At 35.8% G+C, this 20,827-nt stretch overlaps 3 protein-coding genes across 3 annotated transcripts; 2 read left to right on the plus strand and 1 right to left on the minus strand.

The window, feature by feature from the left end:
• The first annotated feature begins 287 nt into the window (after window positions 1-287).
• LOC133698961 (DNA-directed RNA polymerase II subunit RPB2) lies at window positions 288-9,617 on the plus strand. Its single transcript, XM_062122071.1, has 25 exons — window positions 288-720; window positions 2,126-2,347; window positions 2,431-2,721; window positions 2,837-3,034; window positions 3,591-3,655; window positions 3,734-3,820; window positions 3,896-4,016; window positions 4,113-4,157; window positions 4,249-4,386; window positions 4,510-4,582; window positions 4,750-4,826; window positions 4,934-5,041; window positions 5,126-5,242; window positions 5,937-6,092; window positions 6,181-6,285; window positions 6,389-6,514; window positions 6,615-6,692; window positions 6,796-6,891; window positions 6,977-7,092; window positions 7,183-7,252; window positions 7,329-7,382; window positions 7,467-7,610; window positions 7,865-8,164; window positions 8,765-9,187; window positions 9,312-9,617. Exons 1-25 carry the CDS (start codon window positions 454-456, stop codon window positions 9,429-9,431), a joined length of 3,597 nt encoding a protein of 1,198 aa, XP_061978055.1. The 5' UTR covers window positions 288-453; the 3' UTR covers window positions 9,432-9,617.
• A 1,314-nt stretch (window positions 9,618-10,931) lies between these two features.
• LOC133698729 (protein LOL2) lies at window positions 10,932-13,036 on the plus strand. Its single transcript, XM_062121762.1, has 4 exons — window positions 10,932-11,150; window positions 11,326-11,433; window positions 11,540-11,649; window positions 12,241-13,036. Exons 1-4 carry the CDS (start codon window positions 11,027-11,029, stop codon window positions 12,316-12,318), a joined length of 420 nt encoding a protein of 139 aa, XP_061977746.1. The 5' UTR covers window positions 10,932-11,026; the 3' UTR covers window positions 12,319-13,036.
• A 747-nt stretch (window positions 13,037-13,783) lies between these two features.
• On the minus strand, window positions 13,784-16,099 carry LOC133700146 (FT-interacting protein 3-like). Its single transcript, XM_062123696.1, has one exon. The coding sequence runs from the start codon at window positions 16,097-16,099 to the stop codon at window positions 13,784-13,786; it is 2,316 nt and encodes a 771-aa protein (XP_061979680.1).
• Between the last annotated feature and the right edge of the window lie 4,728 nt (window positions 16,100-20,827).

A 20,827-nucleotide genomic window follows, 5' to 3' on the forward strand; every position in this document is an offset into this window, starting at 1 on the left:
AGGAAAGGAATTCTTCTAGAATTTTAATCATTAATTTTATAACAAGGATCTATTTTAATTTTTTTATAATTAAATAAAAATAGATTTTGGAAATTTGCTACGTGGAATTGCAGGATCACATTAACTATTGATTATTGATCATAAAAGTGGTTTATATTAAGATAAAAAAACCTGCATAGGGACCTTTAAATATAAAATGAATACTACAGGGATTGTGAAAGCATTAGGCCCAACACTGCTCGTCAGGCCCTCGCCTCTTCCTCTATAAATACCACACCAAAGCCACCCTTTTTCTGGTCTTTGGAAACTCGAGGTGTCGTTCTCTTATTTTCTTTCTAGGGTTCCACTGGACGAACAAATACAAATCCAAATCCGTTAGTCTAAAAAATTAAATTAAAAAAATAAATAAAAAATAATTCAAACCAGAAACAGAAACAAAGAACCAGAATCCCTATGGAAGACCTTGACGAGTACGATCAACAGCCGATGAATGAAGATATGGAACCAGAAGAAGAAGACGCTGATGAGGAGATCACGCAGGAAGATGCCTGGGCCGTCATATCTGCTTATTTTGAAGAGAAAGGCTTGGTGAGACAACAACTCGACTCCTTCGATGAGTTTATTCAAAATACGATGCAGGAAATCGTTGACGAGTCTGCTGATATTGAGATTCGGCCTGAAAGCCAGCACAATCCGGGTCACCAATCTGATTTTGCTGAGGTATTTTGCATTTTTTTTACTTCTGTATGTGTTGTGTTGTGGAAAAAAAATGGAAAATTTACGATTTTTTTTAAAATTTTTCTTTACTAAATTGTGTTCCTAGGGTTTCTAGGTTGTTACTGGAGAGGCTTTAATAATGTAACTTATGTAGTTTTGATGGTGGAATAGTGGAGTTATTCATAAAAAAGCTGCTAAAACCAGCATTTCAGTGTGGTCTAAGCCTTGATATTTTTTATTCTTTGATTGTTTAGCTTCTCTTCTTTTGAAAGAGAAGTATGATACAAATGCTAGAAATGTTTTTGCTCTAAACTTTTTTCTTTTCATTTGATAGCATCAATTTCTGTTTGGTGATACACACGGGAAGGTTTAAAAGTAACTTAAGTATTTGAGAGACTGTTTTGGTAGATGGAGACTGTGCACAGAGAATCTGCTAACTAAAGAAGTTTGGGCTATTAGAAATTTGTAGAAGAGTTTTGACTATTCTTTCCATCTTTAATTTGTTTGAAAACCTAAAAGAGCCTGAAAAGTTTAGATTAGAGTATCATTTGTCATTGCCCCTCCTCCTCCACCAAGCTGATATCTTAGTTTGCTTTTTCTTTCTTTTTTTTCATTTAGAGGTAGCACTTGAATTATTTCCAGAGCTTAGTTCCAATTGACGTAGCCATATAATTTTTGACCTTGGATTAATTGTTGAGTATTCCTTAATTAGCTTTCGGGAAAACATATTTCTGTTATTTGTGGTTGAGTGGATTCTTAAATGGCAACATGATTTTCTTGTTAAATTAGTTATATGATTGAATCATAGACTTTGAAAAAATGAGTTTGGCTTTGGTGAAAATACAGTGAACAAATTAGTTGAAGTTTTAAATGAATATAATTGTGGAATTAGGTCCAGAATTGGGGGATGTGTGGTCTTAAGATTATCTACTTTTTGGAGGAAAAATGATGGTTGTCCTGGTAGGAATTTTCAGGTGCTGGAAAGAGAAAAGCTTATAAGATTCTGTACATATGTGTTTTTGTGGTTAGTTTTTGGTGCATCTGAATGTACAGGAATGCTAGGATTTTGAAGGATTATTTTCCATCGAGGTATTTATTGAGGGATAAGATTTTGTTCCTTACATTGTCGTGGTACAATTCTTTGGGGGATTTTAGTGTTTGCCTAGCTAGTTTTGGCAGGATCAAAATGTCCTCTTGGCTTGAGTTTTGCTTTCTCATTTTGTTTCTTTTACGTGTCATATTCTCCAATATGCGATCCTCGCCTTTTCTTTCATCAATATATTTTTTATCCTACAGAAGAAAAGGAATGTTTGCTTTCATATTCACTAGGTTAGATGCTGAGAAAACTATAATTTTATATCTTTCTTGTTTTCTTGTTGGCTCTTAACACCATGGGCTATAACTGCAGACTATCTACAAGATCAGTTTTGGCCAGATATACTTGAGTAAGCCCATGATGACAGAGTCTGATGGAGAAACTGCAACTTTGTTTCCCAAAGCTGCAAGGTTGAGGAACCTGACATACTCAGCTCCTTTGTATGTGGATGTTACAAAGAGGGTTATAAAGAAAGGTCATGATGGTGAAGAAGTCACTGAAACTCAAGACTTCACCAAAGTTTTCATTGGAAAGGCGAGTATAATGAATTATTTATTTGTATGTTGATGAATCGAGCTGGCAGCTCAAGTCTTTACTGCATTGTGGTGTTTTATCAGGTCCCTATTATGCTTCGATCAAGTTATTGCACATTATACCAGAATTCAGAAAAGGATTTGACAGAGCTTGGCGAGTGTCCGTATGATCAGGGTGGGTATTTCATTATCAATGGTAGTGAAAAGGTTCTAATTGCCCAGGAGAAGATGAGCACCAATCATGTGTATGTGTTCAAGAAGAGGCAGCCAAACAAGTATGCATATGTAGGAGAAGTTCGGTCTATGGCAGAGTCTCAGAACAGGCCACCCAGTACCATGTTTGTGCGGATGCTTTCTCGGACTAGTGCTAAAGGGGTAAGGGAATTGCTTGTGCTTGGATTTGTTGTTCTTGAGATTATTTCTCCTTTATAGACAGTTGTTTACAGTCTTCACATGATCTTGTTAACTGTGTTTATTGATGTTATTGCAGGGCTCTTCAGGGCAATACATCCGTGCTACTCTTCCATACATTCGAACTGAAATTCCGATTATCATTGTTTTTCGTGCTTTGGGTTTTGTTGCTGACAAAGACATTTTGGAACACATATGTTATGATTTCGCTGATACTCAAATGATGGAGTTGCTTCGGCCATCTCTGGAAGAGGCATTTGTTATTCAAAATCAGCAGGTACGATTTATTTATTTATTTTATTCAATGCTGTAAGGTAGTTGTAGTTCATAGTTGGAAGTGCTGTGATATTTGTTCTGACCATGTTAATCAGCACGAGTGAATTGTGATCCTGTATGTCTGATGGTATTGCTTAAACCTCTGCTGTTAAAATGTGTGTTTTCCTATTGGAAAACTGAGCTATTATTTAATGTGGCGTTTCTGTCCTTTTTTTCACACGTCTCTCTCAGTATTATTTAATCATGTCCAATAATAAAAATTCATATTTTCCTCTGCGAACACTCATATAGGCACTCTGTTCCTTGTTCATATGTTATATTGACCATTGAAATGACCTTCTTCTTCTTGTTTTTTCTATCCACGTACATCTGTGATGGTTTATGTTACAAAAAGTTAGGATTATAATAGTACTGCATTTATAGAGTTTGTTATCCTCTGAACATGCACTGGATTACTCGATTCTGTTCAAGTCTACCTCGCATGTTGCTAAGAACATTGCTCATTTTTTATTTGCAATGCTGATGGTTGATATGTTATGTGCTGTTGTTTGATTCAGGTTGCTCTTGACTACATTGGAAAGCGTGGGGCAACTGTTGGTGTAACTAGGGAAAAAAGGATTAAGTACGTGTTAGCAAATTTACTTGGGCGGCAAGATTCTTCTTAAGAAATTTTATAATGTTCAAAGATTCATCTTAACAGGTATGCCAAAGAGATTCTTCAAAAAGAAATGCTTCCTCATGTTGGTGTTGGAGAATACTGCGAGACCAAAAAAGCTTATTACTTCGGGTAAGATTTTTTATTTTGGTGGGATACTTACGTATGCATCTGGTGATATGGCATTGGCTAACAAATTCTGTTCAGGTATATCATTCACCGGCTTTTACTTTGTGCACTTGGCCGGAGGGCAGAAGATGATAGGGATCATTATGGAAACAAGCGGCTTGACCTTGCTGGTCCTTTACTTGGGGGCTTGTTTAGAATGGTTTGTTTATGGTTGGAAGTATTGGTGGATTTTTTAGTGGGGTCTTGAAATTTTAATGTGTTATATTATCTCATCCTTGCTTTCTTTTGGATGCAGTTATTCAGAAAGTTGACCAGGGATGTCAGGTCTTATGTGCAAAAGGTTTTTTTCCTTATAAAGCCTGCTTTCATTTGTTTGCAATTTACTTCAATTCTTCCATGGTGCTGACCTGCATTTCTCATGGATGGTACAGTGTGTTGATAATGGGAAGGATGTTAACCTACAATTTGCCATTAAAGCAAAAACCATTACCAGTGGTCTTAAATACTCACTTGCCACTGGGAACTGGGGACAAGCAAATGCAGCTGGAACAAGAGCTGGAGTGTCACAGGTTTTTCTCACTTTTATTTTTTGTGTATTTCTTTGTTGTCTCCTTTCCTATCCTATCGGATTATGTATAACTTGATTTCTCATTGCTTGTACTGAAAACAGTTTTATGGCTTATTGCAAACAGGTGTTGAATAGATTGACATATGCCTCTACACTGTCACATTTAAGAAGATTAAATTCTCCAATTGGGCGTGAAGGTATCACTTTTCAGGATATTTGATGCTTGGGATATTTGGGCTTGTGTAGATTTTTGCAAATTGTACCTCTCTCCCCACAGCTGTTTGTTCCTTGGATCATGGTGTCAGTACTTTGTTTTTCTGTTTCCATTTCTCCTCTTCAACTCAATTCTGGTTTTTCTAACCAGGGAAATTGGCAAAACCAAGGCAGCTACATAATTCACAATGGGGAATGATGTGTCCTGCTGAAACACCTGAAGGACAAGTTAGTATAGTATCTGGCTGTTCTATTATGAAATGTACCCCACTCTTGCAAGTTGATAAATGTCCATTTCTCTGCTTCTAACGAGGCATATTTGCTGGTGACGCTAGGCTTGTGGATTAGTGAAGAATCTCGCATTGATGGTATACATTACGGTTGGATCAGCAGCATATCCCATCCTGGAGTTTTTAGAAGAATGGGGTACCGAGAATTTTGAGGTGCATACTTTTGAGTTCTGGGCCAGCGGATGCTGATTTCTGTTTCCATGTTCTTTTAGTATGATTCTTTCCCTTTAATTGCAGGAAATATCCCCTGCAGTTATTCCCCAAGCAACAAAAATTTTTGTCAATGGTGGCTGGGTGGGTATCCATCGTGATCCTGATATGTTGGTGAAGACATTGAGACGGCTGCGGAGACGGGTCAGTTTACTTGTTTTTGTTATTTTCTGGTTGTAATTGTGCGAACAAATCTTAGTTATTCTTCAAGAAGCAGAATATGGGCTGGGATCATGGGATGGCTGCATAAATTTTTGGCAGCACAAATGTTTTAAATGTGATCCTTCAGTTGAGAGGGGGAACTGGATATGGAACATTTGAGTGTGTGATTCTGCAAGCTTTATAACTGCTTTGGCTTGATCAGGTCCCATAGAGTAATATATAACTAAGAGCCAAACCCAAATGCAGACATGCAATGGAAGAGTAATCTAGAATTCTTCTTTGTTGTCCTGAAGCTTTCTTCTAGCATTTTGCTGTTTTTTGCCCATATTTGTAGTGGCTTTGAGTGAAGCAAAAAGTATAAATGGTAAATAAAATTCCAGAACAGGAAGAAATTAATTCATACATGTAAATGTAAAATTCCTTTGGAACATAATATTACTGATTTGATACCAAAATAACATGATTTATAAGTGCTGTAATCTCTTGATTAAGAGAAACATTTTTATGCTTATTGACATCTCGCGGTTGCATCAAAGGGTTTAAACCCTTGTGGTGCATTTAATGAATTTAAGCACCCAAGAGCAGCCCACATCATACAAGATACTTGCCAAGAAGAGGATGTTATTGTGTAAAAGAATGTTTCGTATTTGAATGCTGATGGTCTTTAAATGTACAGGTTGATGTCAATACTGAAGTTGGGGTCGTTAGAGATATTCGCTTGAAAGAGTTGCGGATTTACACTGACTATGGCCGGTGCAGTCGTCCTCTATTCATTGTGGAGAAACAAAAGCTTCTTATAAGGAAGAAGGACATCCATGCACTGCAACAGAGGGTGAGTCATTTAATTTATAATGATCATCTTTTCAAATGTTTTCCTCTACAGCTGCTATATTAGTGCTATTTGTTATCTTTTTTTCTAGGAAACCCCAGATGAGGGTGGCTGGCATGATCTTGTGTCAAAGGGATTCATTGAATATATTGACACTGAGGAAGAAGAGACCACTATGATATCCATGACCATACATGTAAGTTAACTTTTGGAAAAAAGTCTCTTGCTCAAGTACATCCATCAGCCAATTCAGTTGGAAACTGGAAGCATCTGACAGAATTTGCTAAAATCCGTGTCAGGATCTTGTACAAGCGAGGATTAATCCAGAGGAAGCATATTCTGATACTTACACCCATTGTGAGATCCACCCATCATTGATTTTAGGTGTTTGTGCTTCTATCATTCCTTTTCCTGACCATAACCAGGCAAGTCAGTCAATTTCTTGTTTGAGGAAATTTGTCGGTGGCATGGTACCTGCTTGTATTTAATTATACATATTTGTTCTTGGTGGCTTGGTGCTATTAGTCCCCACGTAACACTTACCAATCTGCTATGGGAAAGCAAGCCATGGGAATTTATGTCACCAATTACCAATTTCGAATGGTATGTCTTTTTTTCTTTTTCATTCTGCACTGTTTTCTTCAATTGTTACCTTTAGCATTATTTCTACTGATTCATGCCTTTTGTCCATTCCTTCCATATTCAGGATACGCTGGCTTATGTTCTCTATTATCCTCAAAAGCCACTTGTTACTACAAGAGCCATGGAGCATCTTCATTTTCGGCAACTTCCTGCTGGCATTGTAAGTATCTGATTATATATTTGTGTTGCTTTTTTTCCCCACAAGAAGCTATGTTTATGGCTTTCTTTCTCTCTTTCTGCCTTAGAATGCTATTGTCGCGATTGCTTGTTATTCTGGATATAACCAAGAAGATTCTGTTATTATGAACCAATCATCAATTGATCGTGGATTCTTTAGATCACTTTTCTTCCGTTCATATAGGTAAGCAAGTTGATAACACATTTTGGCTTATGTGGTTCTTCTGATACTTGACAAGGTTTTTAACTGCTGACACCCTTTTTTAACTCACAGGGATGAGGAGAAAAAGATGGGCACACTTGTTAAAGAGGATTTTGGTCGCCCAGACAGAAGTAACACAATGGTGATGACTAGCATTCAATACTCGGCATTCCCTTGCTACTACTTGTTGAGCATTAAACTCACAACTTTTTTTACAGGGCATGCGGCATGGCTCTTACGATAAATTGGATGATGATGGTCTTGCACCTCCTGTAAGGATACTTAATTCAGTTGTGGTTTTTTTGCCAGTTGTGAGAATTTTATTTTGAATTCATTTTCTTTTATTGCATTATTAGGGCACAAGAGTTTCAGGGGAGGACGTGATCATTGGAAAGACGACTCCAATTGCTCAGGAAGAAGCTCAGGGACAGTCTGCACGCTACACGAGGCGGGATCACAGCATAAGTTTACGTCACAGTGAAACTGGAATGGTGGATCAAGTAAGTTCTTATTATTTGAATTGCCATGTTTTGATTGAATTATGGTGTCTGTTGCTTTCATCATGGGAGCTGATTAATCAAAAAAAAAAAAAAATTTCCTATTGTAGTATCTTATCATATCAGAGGAAGTGTGGATCATATAATTACAAGTAGCCAGCTGTTTGAAATAAAAACATGTTGCACATAAATTTGGAAGTTTTTTCCCCCCAACTGCAACCTGCCTGCCTTTTCTGATTGCTTTTTGTCTTTTGCAGGTTCTGCTTACAACAAATGCTGATGGGTTGAGGTTTGTGAAAGTAAGGGTCAGATCTGTCCGCATACCTCAGATTGGAGACAAGTTTAGTAGTAGGCATGGTCAAAAGGGAACTGTTGGCATGACTTACACACAAGAAGACATGCCTTGGACTGTGGAAGGCATCACTCCTGATATTATTGTCAACCCACATGCTATTCCCTCTCGAATGACAATTGGACAGCTTATTGAGTGTATTATGGGAAAGGTTGCAGCACATATGGGAAAGGAAGGGGATGCCACACCATTTACTGATGTCACTGTAAGTCACATTCCTCTGAAATCTTAGGTTACAAAATTTTTGGGTGAAAGATTTGCTAATTTCCCAAGTGTATTTTCTGTTCTCCAAAGTCTTGCAAGATTTGGTCCATTGCTTGTTTTCTTTAAATGTTGTCCATTGTCCAGAGGCTTGCTGTGGAATTCTCAGATCGTGACACATACACTATTAAATAGAAAATGGCAAATTTTTTAGGTTTTGACATTTAGAAAGTAGACTGGGAAGGCATCAGATTAGAATTTTAAATAGCTTCATTGGTCATGTGTTTTTCTTCCATCATTATTTTTAATGGTAGATTTTATGGGGTAAGTTGCTGTATTAACTGACTATAGAGGGGCTTCCTAATCCTGATTTCTCACTTTGCATTTGTGAGAAAAATCCTTGACAAGTTTTTGTTATGTATCCACAACTAAGTATTTGCTTTTGGATGTCTCTTCTTCGTGGTATTTGGAAAATAATCCTGTGCTGCTGTTTTTTCTGAGTTTGAGCACCATGGTAGTCTGTAGTTTATTTTTCTTGCTGTTTGATTGAATCTCTCCAGTTTGTTTCGTTGAAATTGTCTCATTTGGTTATTTGATGGATTAGGTGGATAATATTAGCAAAGCTCTTCACAAGTGTGGGTATCAAATGCGAGGGTTTGAGACCATGTATAATGGCCACACTGGGCGCCGGCTGTCAGCAATGATTTTCCTCGGTCCCACTTATTATCAAAGGCTAAAACATATGGTTGATGACAAGATCCATTCCCGTGGAAGAGGCCCCGTGCAGATCCTCACAAGGCAGCCTGCTGAAGGAAGGTCACGTGATGGTGGTCTCCGCTTTGGTGAGATGGAACGAGATTGCATGATAGCACATGGTGCCGCTCACTTCTTGAAAGAGAGGCTATTTGACCAGAGTGACGCATATAGAGTCCATGTCTGTGAGCGTTGTGGGTTGATAGCTATTGCGAATCTCAAGAAGAATTCTTTTGAATGCAGAGGTTGCAAGAACAAAACCGACATTGTTCAGGTAGTTTTCTTCATGCATTTTTCTTGATAGTGCACATTGCGAAACTCGTGCTCTTATTCCCACGTTTCAATTTACTAAAAGCTTTCAACATTTTCCCCAACTGCCATTTGATTTTGATATGCAGGTGCACATTCCTTACGCCTGTAAGCTACTCTTCCAAGAGCTTATGGCCATGGCGATAGCTCCTAGAATGCTTACAAAAGATATTAAACAGGCCAAGAGCCAGAAGAAGAAGGGAGCTTAATTACTTGATGAAGGTTAAGAGTGAGTTCCATGCTCGCAGGGCATGTTGGACGTTTATAATTGACTCAAACCTACCTAATAACAATGATGTTCTTGTATAAATATTATGTCAGTAGCAATTTTGTTAGCATTGGATGATGGGTGCCGTTGAGTATATAGAGTATTTAATCAACTTTTGCTTTTCTGAGCCCAGTTTGTATTTCAGGTCTGTTTGTCCACTGAAAGCTCTAAATTCATTTTACAGAGTGTCGTCGATTCAAGTTCAAGTTAGTCACGGAACTGCTTGCAAAATGAACTTATGAAAGGTTTTTTAATACTCGCACTAAAATTACTGGCTGCTAGGCATTGTTTGGAAACGCGGTTGCGGCTGTGTTCTTAAAAAATTTAAATTTTTTTTTATTAAAATTTAATATAGTTTGTATGTTTTGGATCGTTTTGATGTGTTGATGTTAAAAATAATTTTTAAAAAATGAAAAAATATCATTGGCATGTATTTTAGCACGAAAAATTATTTAAAAAGTATCTGTAACTACACTGACAAACAGACGATGTTTGCTAAATCAAAATTCACTTGGTTACAGAATTCTCGGTTGTTTTATTTTATTATTATTTTCCCCTCATAAAAATCTACTTGTAATGGAATCTGTTACGTTGCCTAATAAATTAACCAATTTATTTATTCTACCTAAATAAATAAATTTTGAAACTAATTGATTATTTTTATTTCTTTGATAGAATTAATTTTGAAAACAAAATGAATAAATATTAATATTAATATTAATATAATTATTTTAATTCTCCATACGAAAATTCTGATTTTAGTTTTTTTTTTTTGTTTTAAAAAATTAGTAGCTTAGATCCCCGTTCTTCTTCATCTCAAAAACACACCAATAGCCTTAAAATCTATTTATTTTTTTATTCGAAAAACCAAAATTTCTAAATAGAAAATTAAAATAATGATATTAAATTTTATTTCTAAAATTTAAAACTAGTTCCTTAGAAAAAAATTAAAATTGATTATTTATATCAAATGTTATTGAAGTTGAGGGCATTTAAGTTATGTTATTTGTTTTATATGCAAAATATATAGGAAACCTTAAGAAAAAAAGAATGACTTGATTACAAATATATCAAAGTACAAGAAGATCAAAACTAAAATTAAGAGTGCATGAACTAGTATAAAGTAGAAAAAGAATTAAAAAATAGTACTTTTATGTGGTAAATAAATAAACGGTTAGCTAAAATGCTAAATAATAATAGAACTTATATAAAAAAACAACAATAATAAATCCTGCATAAATTAATAAAATATTAACCAAAAACTTTAATCATTTTTTAATTTTTTCTTCTTTTAAAATAACTTAAAGAATTTTTTAAAGTAGATAAAAAAATTCAAAAAGAATTTAGCTATAGATAAAAAAAAAATTGTTAGACGTCGTGTGCAAAAAAAAAAAAAAAAAAAAAAAAAACTCTTAGCGACTAAAGCCATAACCGTTGTTGTTAATTGACGTTGTGAACGACACCAACACTGCATTGTACATCTCATTCACAAAGAAGTCCCTCTTGCTTGCCTCTTGAGAGAGAGAGTCAACGAGAATGACGAGCAAAGAAGAAGACATGGCAGAAGCAGAAGAAGAAGAAGGACCACCGCCTGGCTGGCAATCTTTCCCTCCAGAACCATCTTTACCACCGCCTCCAACACCACCTCCGCCGCCTTCAGGTGAATCTCATCGTACACGCACGCATTTCTACCTTCAACCTTGAGCAATAATATATCTTCCAATTGAATCTAAGATCCTGCCAATATCAGCTACAAAACACTTTTTACTGTCTTAATCAATGTAATTGGTTATTAAATTTTTTGGTTTAAATTAGTGGAGGGTTATTTGCTGCAGAACTGGGTCAAATGGTCTGTGGCTCTTGCCGCAGACTGCTTTCGTATCCAAAAGGAGTCAGACATGTTCAGTGCCAGTGTTGTCAGATGATCAACTTTGTACTTGAAGGTTCCTGCTTTCTCTTCTATCTTTAGCTTAAAAGATACTCTGATTATTGCTCAATCCATTAGCGTAATGTTTTAAGATATTGAAATTTAACCTGCTTGGTTTTCAGCTCATGAAGTTGGGCAAGTGAAGTGCGGTAGTTGTGATGTATTACTTATGTATCCATATGGGGCTTCATCTGTTCGATGTTCCTCATGCCGTTTCGTGACAGAAATTGGGGTAAGATTGTGGATATTTGCATCGTTCTTTGGATTAGTTATGATTGGATGCTTTAGCAAGGCTGGCATTCAAGAGAAGTCTTTGCTTTCTATATGATCAAATGTGTTGAGATGCGTTTGGTGTGTGATTTTGCATTGCAGTATTAGAATTGTGACAAGTTACAGAATTAATTATTGCCATTTAAAAGGTTTAGAAATTACAATGTTTCTTGGTTTCTTTCTTTTTCTTGTTGAAGTTCTTTTGGATTGTAATATTAGGATGCATATAAAATGTTCTTGTAGGACTGTGTTTTCATATTGATTTTTGTTAGGGATTTCTTTACACTTCAAACTTGACTAGACAAATTTAGAGTTTGTACCTAAACTGTGGCCAAATTCAAGTTTTTAATAGTAGTTAGTGAAAAAGGTAATATGAGATTGTTGTCTATTATAATTTATAAATGTTTTTATAGAAAAGAAATCTGAAAAATCTTCTTAAAGAAAACACTGCAGGAGTTCTTTTTCCCCTGATGTTCTCTTGGTTGTTATTCATAACCTCATACATGCAAATGCCATGTTCTAGACTCTTGTTTTGATGATGGTTCATGTGCAGGAGCAAAACAGGCGACCACCATGGTCTGTGATACAAGGGTACCCTCCCCGTCCCATGCCGTCCAACCCCATTTCCTGAGTGATCATCACCGTGATAGATTTTTTTTCTGATACCATAACTGGGCGCTGTTCACTTCTTGGGATGTCCTGCTTCCAAATTCTCTCAAGAGACACTTCTGTGGTTGCTTAGCTATATATATCAATGTGCATGAATAGTGGATGCTCATTGCCCTCACAGAATTATCATCTTTTTAAGGTATACATCAAAAGTGCTTTAACATTCTTAAAACAAGTGATTGTATGTTTTAGGAATGCCCAGCTATTATGCTCTCCAGCTTGAGTCCGGAAGTTCTTAGGTATGGGTGCTGCCATCCCAGTGTCTTCTTTTTGTCAAATCCATCTTTTACAGGAATGTCGAAGCTATTTATGCACTCTGCCGTTGATCTTTATTGCATAGATTGGCATTTGTGTACTTAGTGTCTCTGCCAATTTAAAGAATTTTGTTTTTAATAGGTTTTTTAATCATATGCAGATATTTTGTACAAGATCCTTTTTTTCTTGATGTAACTTTTCAAGTTATTCAAAGCAGAAAGAAAAATGTTTTATGTCTTGCACTAGGGATGGTCCGATTAGTGGCGGTTCATCTCTAACTAGACTAGAAAACATAGCTAGCAAGCATTTTTCTTTTCATTTTCATGTTTTTGGGCGTGGCAATGGTTAGCTTGTAATGAACTCAAAATTGTGTCCTTAATTTGTTCTGGCTAGTGCATATCCAGTAAATGTTTGAGGCTTGCTTAGCGTTACTCTTCAAGGGAGGTGGATGATTTTTTTATTCTTTTTCGAGCTCCATGTCTAAACAATGCTAAACCCGATTGGGGGTTAACTTGATCCTTAATTTATGCTCGAAATTAATTGTATGCTACTGTGATACAATGGACTAATCGTGTCCATATTCCTGCCTGGAAATACAAGTCTACAATCTACATGGTAGTCACAGCCTGTGCTTTTGACTCTTGAAATATACGTTGTAGTTTCAACTTGCAAGTAACTACTGTCTACTGCTGAAAAGGGGTCTTAAATCTGTGGGCAAAGGGTGCCAAGATTTTTGGGGCTCAACTGGCATCAAACTAAAGAAAAATATATTGAAAGTATTAAAGAGTGACTCTCAGATCAACAAACAACATGAATTTCGCTGTAAGATCTTTACCTGCTGCTGGCCGGCAAAATTTTCATCACAGTGATGCGATCTTACTGGTTGCCGTGGTGGACAATCTTAGCTGAACGAAGCAGCTGCTGCTTCCCAGTGATTTTCCTGTGTTTAACATAATGGGAAAATAGAGAGAGGTGGAAGTTCCACATACTATAGAAGCTGAAGCATATCACCAACAAAAAATCTTAAAGTTCAAAACCCATTATCAATAAATAGAGAGTTTAAATGCACTCTTATTCATGTAAAAACTCTGCAATTTCAGTTTGATAAACATTAAGAACTATTAGAATCAAATTGGCCAATCATTTCACGGCATATCAGAACAATGTTTTCCTTACAACATGCTGTCTGTTTTAGCAGGCAATCTCCTGAGGAAACTTTGAGGAATAGAAGGAATGCCAACACGAAGTCTCGGAGGCCTCATTGCATAAGTCCATGTGACAAGAACCAAGTTCCTGAACTGAACTTTATGAACCAAAATACAAGCAATCAGACAGAATATCAAAAACATTGCAGTAGCTCGCGGATCCCTCCAGCTTACAAGAGCATGGATCCTCTCCAATTGAGTTGCCAAATCTCCTATCATTATCATCAACCTCCCTGCAATCCCTCTCAATCTATCATACCTTGTCTTCAGTGCTTCACCTTGCTTGGAAGTTGGAAATGTATCGAATTCTTCGTCGAGTTCATCATGCTGTGCAGTTTCAGCATGGGATAATTTGGTATCCATGTGTGGAGGATGTCTCGGCCTCTTCGGAAAGCGCCAAACCCCCAGCACGAAAAAAGCCAAAAAGAAAGCAGGCAATATTAGTTTTGGGGACATAACCATAGCAACGAACAATGAGTAAATTAGGATTGTGACTGCTGAATTCTTCCAATGGCGTATCTGATCAAACTGCCTCCAAATAAAAACGATGCCACTCAAACATGCCATGACTCTCTCGCAATTTGCCTTTCCTCTTCTCAAGCTCCATCTGTTTACACCCGTATCAAGCATGTATTCCACAACCTCACTGCTTAGAGGTGGGTCGGCACGGCCAAGCCTCAAAGAGAGAGTATAAGTAGCTTGGTGTCTTAAACTATCAAGCTGATAGACTGATAATGGCTTAAGGTAATGCATCATAGGAAGCAAAGGTTGTGAGTAAGTATGAAACAAGTCAATCCAATTGCTGCAGCTAAATTTCACAGCCAAATGAAGCTCTCCCATTTTCTTCAATCCATGAGGTTGCAAGACTATAAGTGGGTAGGAATGTGTGTAAATCCTACCAGTTTCGAGAGTAGACAACCGAATCCTTACCTTGCCAAGTCTTGGATCCCTCTTCCCTCCATTCTTATCCCCTTCCTGTAAATGATAATTATGAAAAACTCCAATAGTAACAACTGTGTACGGATCATAAACATCCCAGTGGTATTGCTCATTCCACTTTGGAGCAAAACTGTCTACTATAGTTCTAGTTCTAACCCACTTTTGCCCGTATTTCGCTACACAGTAAGCATCGGTAGTTCCACGACCATCCTTGGACTTCGTTGGTAGCAACCCTTCGGCTTTTAGGATGCCTAGCTCCAATACCCCAATTTTCTCTGGCCATAACTTGGGAGATGTTGCCCTCAAATCACTGCAGTAGTAAGTTGGTTCATCAAAAACATGATATACACCATCTAAAAAGATCCTCAAATGAAGCCTACCAGCAAACTTCACTTCGGTCTTCTCCTCACCCTCCGCAACACGCTTCTGAAGAGTAATCCACTGATCACCAATAGGTTGAGGAAGCAACCTCTTCTCCACTCGGTGCAAAGGAATCACTGACCTCCCTAAACATACATCTTTATCAGCTCCCATCTTGTCCTCCACGCTCAAAACCAAAGGATCATCAAATGGCTCTGCAGCAACAAACATCACCTCCTCGTTCCAAGTGGGATTCAAGTTCGTGTCCTTTGAGACTTTAGTCCTCAAAACCAAGTTCCCAAGAACAGCCTTGACGTAAGCTTCTGGTTTCCTGTTCCTGTCTGCAGGTGCCAAATCTTGTGCTGCAATCACTTGAATTCTGAGATACCAAAGTACCGGGGAGAGGTATACATTAGAACGAGTTTTTGTCACGCTTTTGCCACTAACGGCAGCTGCATCGGAATGCCAAGCAACCGGAAATGCATCATCAGCTTGATTCCCTATCCAAACAGCTAACATCAACTCTCCTACAATCTTAACCCCATTGCGATCCTCCAACTTATACCACTGTGGTGCCAATGGACTATCTGGTGGAAACCGCGTTGAAATATGGCCCAAATCAAAGGAAAGATGGCCAACAACCTCATTAATCGCAGATTCCTTATCCCTTACCAAGATCTCTAATCTCCCACCCAGAATCTGATCTCTTGTGAAAGCATAGACTTCGTTCCATTCTGGGTTTGAGGTCTGCTCAAAGCATCTAGTTATTCCCTTGTAGTTTCCAATCTTTAGCTCCACAAAAGGGTTACAAGTGCCAGAAATGTTGTTCATTGGCAAGCCATTGGCTTTCACAATTCTGACATAAATAAACTGCCTTTGTTCAACTAGAGTAAGCTTGTCACTGCCCGTGGCTTTCCTTCCACCAATATCAGGTGATGTCGCCTTGAGGGTATAGTCCGCCCTTGGTTTCTCGTTTGGAGGCATTTTCTCAAACTACAAGAACTAACAGAAGTTAAAAAAACAGTCACTGCCTATAATCTTTATTCCGGTTAGACATTTTGTACGAGGAGCACAAACCTTTCAAAGTTAAATTAATCTCCAAGAACATGAAAATAGCAGGTCTCTGTGAAGGTTTTGAATGCTAGAAATCTGTGGACATAAAAAAGGCAAATACTGTCAGATTTCGTATTCAAACTTGGAAAGATAATGCATATAGTATTAGTTATACGAAAACAAGCCAGACAAATAGATAATGTTCATCTAGAAAATTATACTCTTTGGCTCCGCTACTTTCAATATACCATTAATGATTTATGAACAAATTCTTTGAAAACATGAATATATTATAATGATATATAGCACTTTGATATATGGTTGAGCACATTAATCATTTTGTAATTTTCCAGCGTAAGAGTCTGATGATCCGCACACTTCCCTTGCTATGGCACATGCATCCACCTTGCATACCTTTTATGAATAAGGCTGGGTTTTTTGTGTTTAATAATCTAAGAAAGCTGGTCAAGGACATAAATCATAGTAGAATTTTCAGACAATCAAACAGTAAATATAAAGTCATGGGACAATACTATCATTCTAACTCTAGGATGCACAAACAGAAGAGAGAACTAATCTTTTCATGCACAAAAATTTCCCGCAGACTTCTTGTATTAAGTACAGACTGCTGCGAACCCCATTAAAAAACCATGCTGTAAATTAGTAGACAGCATAAGAAATCAAAACCTTATAGCAAACAATATCCAAAAGTGCTTGGAATGAATGTTAAAATTTGAAAATGCAATAATTAATTAATTGTGTTCATATATATATATGGAAAAATTGTAGGTTCAAAACACTAATATAACTGCAAGAAAGCAAAAATGAAAGCTTACGTTTTAGTACTCGAGTGCCAGAACTTCTTTGAAGCATTAGCTAGATTTTCTGTGCTCAGGTCCAAGCATGATTGGATTCAATTTGTCGAGAACATTTTTTGTGCCAATTGTTAGAGTTTTACAGGTCTTAAGAAAATAAATAGAGAGAGATTGAGAACCATCTTTGCTATTATAATTGGAACTAATAATTACAATTGAATATTTTGACAACCTACAGGCAATCAAAAAAGGGATAATTTAAATTAAATCTTAACTATTTTCATGATTTTGTAACGGTTGTGTGTTGAATATAGCTATGTAGCAGGAGAAAATGAATGAGAGACAACCTTGAGATTTTCCCTTTTCTTCTTCTAGAGGGATGGATCTTGGATTGCATTCAAAACAGGAAAATTCTTTTTAAAATTAATGATATGATTTGGAAATTCAATTTGCATTGAATGCTTTTAAAATAATTATAATGTTTTTTTTTCTTAAATAGAAATAATAAGCTTTTTTGCTCTGTTTTATAGCTACAAATTGGCAATTTAAGGGGATCTTTGAGTACATGCCATGGTATTCATATATATCATCGTTCCCAGCATCTAATTTCATGAATTAATTATTCAAAATCTAGCATAAAAGTTTTGATTTTTTCTGCTTAATGGAAGATTTTTATTGGTTATAATTCTAATCCATGCAATAAATTATGAAACAACCATGTTTGTATATCTTTAATGTGATAAGCTTTTCTTTCATATCTTGAACTCAAAAATTCAAATACTAAAACCGATTCAAGGCATGAAAGCTTTCAGAATTTCACTTCTACAATCACCTAAGTTGCCATTCTTTTGAAAACTCCAAGATCTCTTAGATGATTTCTCAATCCAACTGATTGAAGCTGCCTTGCACTCCTTAGTCTTCCCGATGCACCCTTTAAATGAACAGAGACTTCCCGGCTTGTCTTCAACCTAGCATGGGCGGTGGCTACGGGAATTGTGACTGCTATGCTTGCTTTAAGGATAGAGGGGCTGGATTCTTCTTATCTTCACGTTGTTGATTCCTGCTTTCCACCAACACTTAGATGATGATACTTAAATGAAAAATCACTTTTGGAGCTTGAAGTGTACTGGTCAGCTTCTTCAATGTCTCCAAATCGGCATCTATCTCGCTTTGTTTTTGGCAGTCTGTGCCATAAGAAGCAGGTGGTATCTTCTAAAGCATACTGATATGTTTCACATGCAGCCCAACACATCTCGCAAAGGCTTCATTCTTCCTATGCATTGGCAAATCCCCACCTTGAACAGTAGGAGGAGGAGCATCAAAGCTGCAGGTAGTATAAAGTGAAGACATGAAATCATTTCCTTATACCCCAAATCCATAACCCAACACAACATAGCATCTATAACATATTGGCATTTGGCTCTCACTAAAGCAAGCATTTAGCAGCAGCATTAATGATTTCAGCTCAAAAAACACGCATTACCAACAGTCTTTAAAGACCATGAACTGTTCTTGCCAAAAAAAAAAAGGAGTAGACACACACACACGCACACACACACACACACATATATATATATATATATATATATCACCAGCATGAAGATTATGATGATTTGTATGTAAAATATCAAAAAAAAATTACGTGTGTAGGAGAGGCCACAGATTATCAACAGTTTCAAAAGATTGGAAACGCATAAATGTTCAATGAAACAAATTAAATCCCAATATCCACTGGTTCTGAGCATGCGTAAGTCCATGCAAATTCAAACCAAGAAAATCAGCATCATACAAGAGGAGAATCCCAAGGATACGGTAACTAATACAAGATATTAATTATCTAAGCTCTCAAACAGAATTAACATACATACTAGCATGATGTGCCAAGAATAGTCTTGATAGGAACAGCAAAAGCATTTCCAAGAACACCTCCAATTCCATTAGCAGCTATATTGATGACAGACCCTATTTCTAAATAAGTCCAAAATCATATATTTCCCTTTCAGAAATCCACATTATGTCACTGGAAATAACTCCTTTCCTGCTTGCTTAATCATGGAAGCACGAGAAATGATAGATAAAATGGTTGAAAAGAATCAGTAACAAAACAATAGAAATAACTATCAATATAGGCATTACTATATATTACAGATGATAATTAACTAGGATGAAATTTCAATAATTATCCAAACCTGTTTCCAAAATTCTGCATGTTTTGTTCCTAAAATCCTTCTTATTCGCCATAAAATGCAGGGCTCAGAGGCGCAAGAACTTGATTATTATCTATAACACTAACAATAAAAGAAGATGCAAACAGAAAATGAATGGAAATGAAGGTTTATTTTATATTACATAAATATAAATGAATGGAAATGAAGCATATATAAGAAAAACTGGAAAATTCAGAAGAAGAAGATGGCCTGGGTCGTGACTGACCTCAAAGCCTTGTGAAAGCCAGAAAGGGTTCGAAGAGAGAGGGAGGAGAAACGGTTTTTAACGGTAAGGAATTTTGTTTTTAAATGAAAGGGGGAGCTTTGTGGATGTTTTCGTCGTTGGGCTGGGCTCACAGCCTAACCCGTATTAAGCCCAACTATGGATTATATAAATTTTAAAAGAAATTAACAAAGGGAAACCTTTTTATAATAATAATAAAAAAATGCTTCGAATTACAGAGGATCAATTTCTTAAGAAAAAACAAAATAAATATTTTCACCTGTGTTGATTTTTCTCGTAAAAGCAGTATTCCAACTAGTAGTCAATAACGAGTATTGTAATATCTCTCGACATGTGAGAGGAAAAAAGAAAAAACTTATAAACTGAACAGTGAAATTTTGGGGGAATTCTCAGAAATAGTCCCCTCTGTAAGTAGTATTAATTTAAGTTCCAAATTTTTTTATCAATTTTTATTCTTTTTAGTCTTAAAAATTTTCAACTGAATCTTTTCTTTTATATTTTATTATAAATCCCATTCAAATTAAACTTTTTTTTAAAAAAAATATATTGTTTGGTAGAAAATATAAAGTTTTATGTTAAAGTTCTCTAACAAATGTTACAATTGGAAGAAGAAAAATCTTTGAAGGAAAAATCGGTTGCGGTGAAGGTTTATTTTTGTGGGATCCCACAATGATATTAACAAAAACCAAAACATGTAGGTTAAATACTGTAGTCTTTTTTATTGTTTATTTTTCACAATTATGTGGATTGAATTAGTGAATTCTTTAAAAATGTTATGTAGGTTAAATTAGTTTTTAAAAATAAAAAATATTTATTTTTTATAATATTTTTAGTATATATAGTCTTGCATAGTATTTTTTTTCTTTTATTTTATTTAATAAATTTTATATATGTGTCGATTTCTATTACAAATTAATCAAATAAATTTATTAAACACAATCAGGTAAATAACTTGTGTTGCAATATAAAATTTTCAATTTACATTTAAGAATATTTTTATATAAGAAAACACGTTGAAATATTTATCATCTATTGATGTTTTCAATGTAATTTTTATTTTTTGGGTTTCTAGTTTTTTTCTTCGATCCTTTTATAAAAGTTTTATTCTTTCTTAATTACACCCTTTAATCCAAGTTTATAATGTGTTGTGTCTATTTATTTTGGTTCTCATTCATTTAATTTTATTTGTTGATGTTTTAATTCTTTTCAATTTAACTTTCAAATTAAAAATTTATTATTGCCTTTTAATTTATTTATTTTTCAATTTTAACCCTCATTCTTTTATTTTTTTTATTGGATTTTTTAGTAAAAGTTTTTTACAATTTCATCCTTCAATCTTAGAAATTAGACTTCATGATTTTTTTCATGTATGATGCTTTCAATCTTATAATTC

Source organism: Populus nigra, chromosome 7 (assembly GCF_951802175.1).
Source record: "Populus nigra chromosome 7, ddPopNigr1.1, whole genome shotgun sequence".
NCBI lineage: Eukaryota > Viridiplantae > Streptophyta > Magnoliopsida > Malpighiales > Salicaceae > Populus > Populus nigra.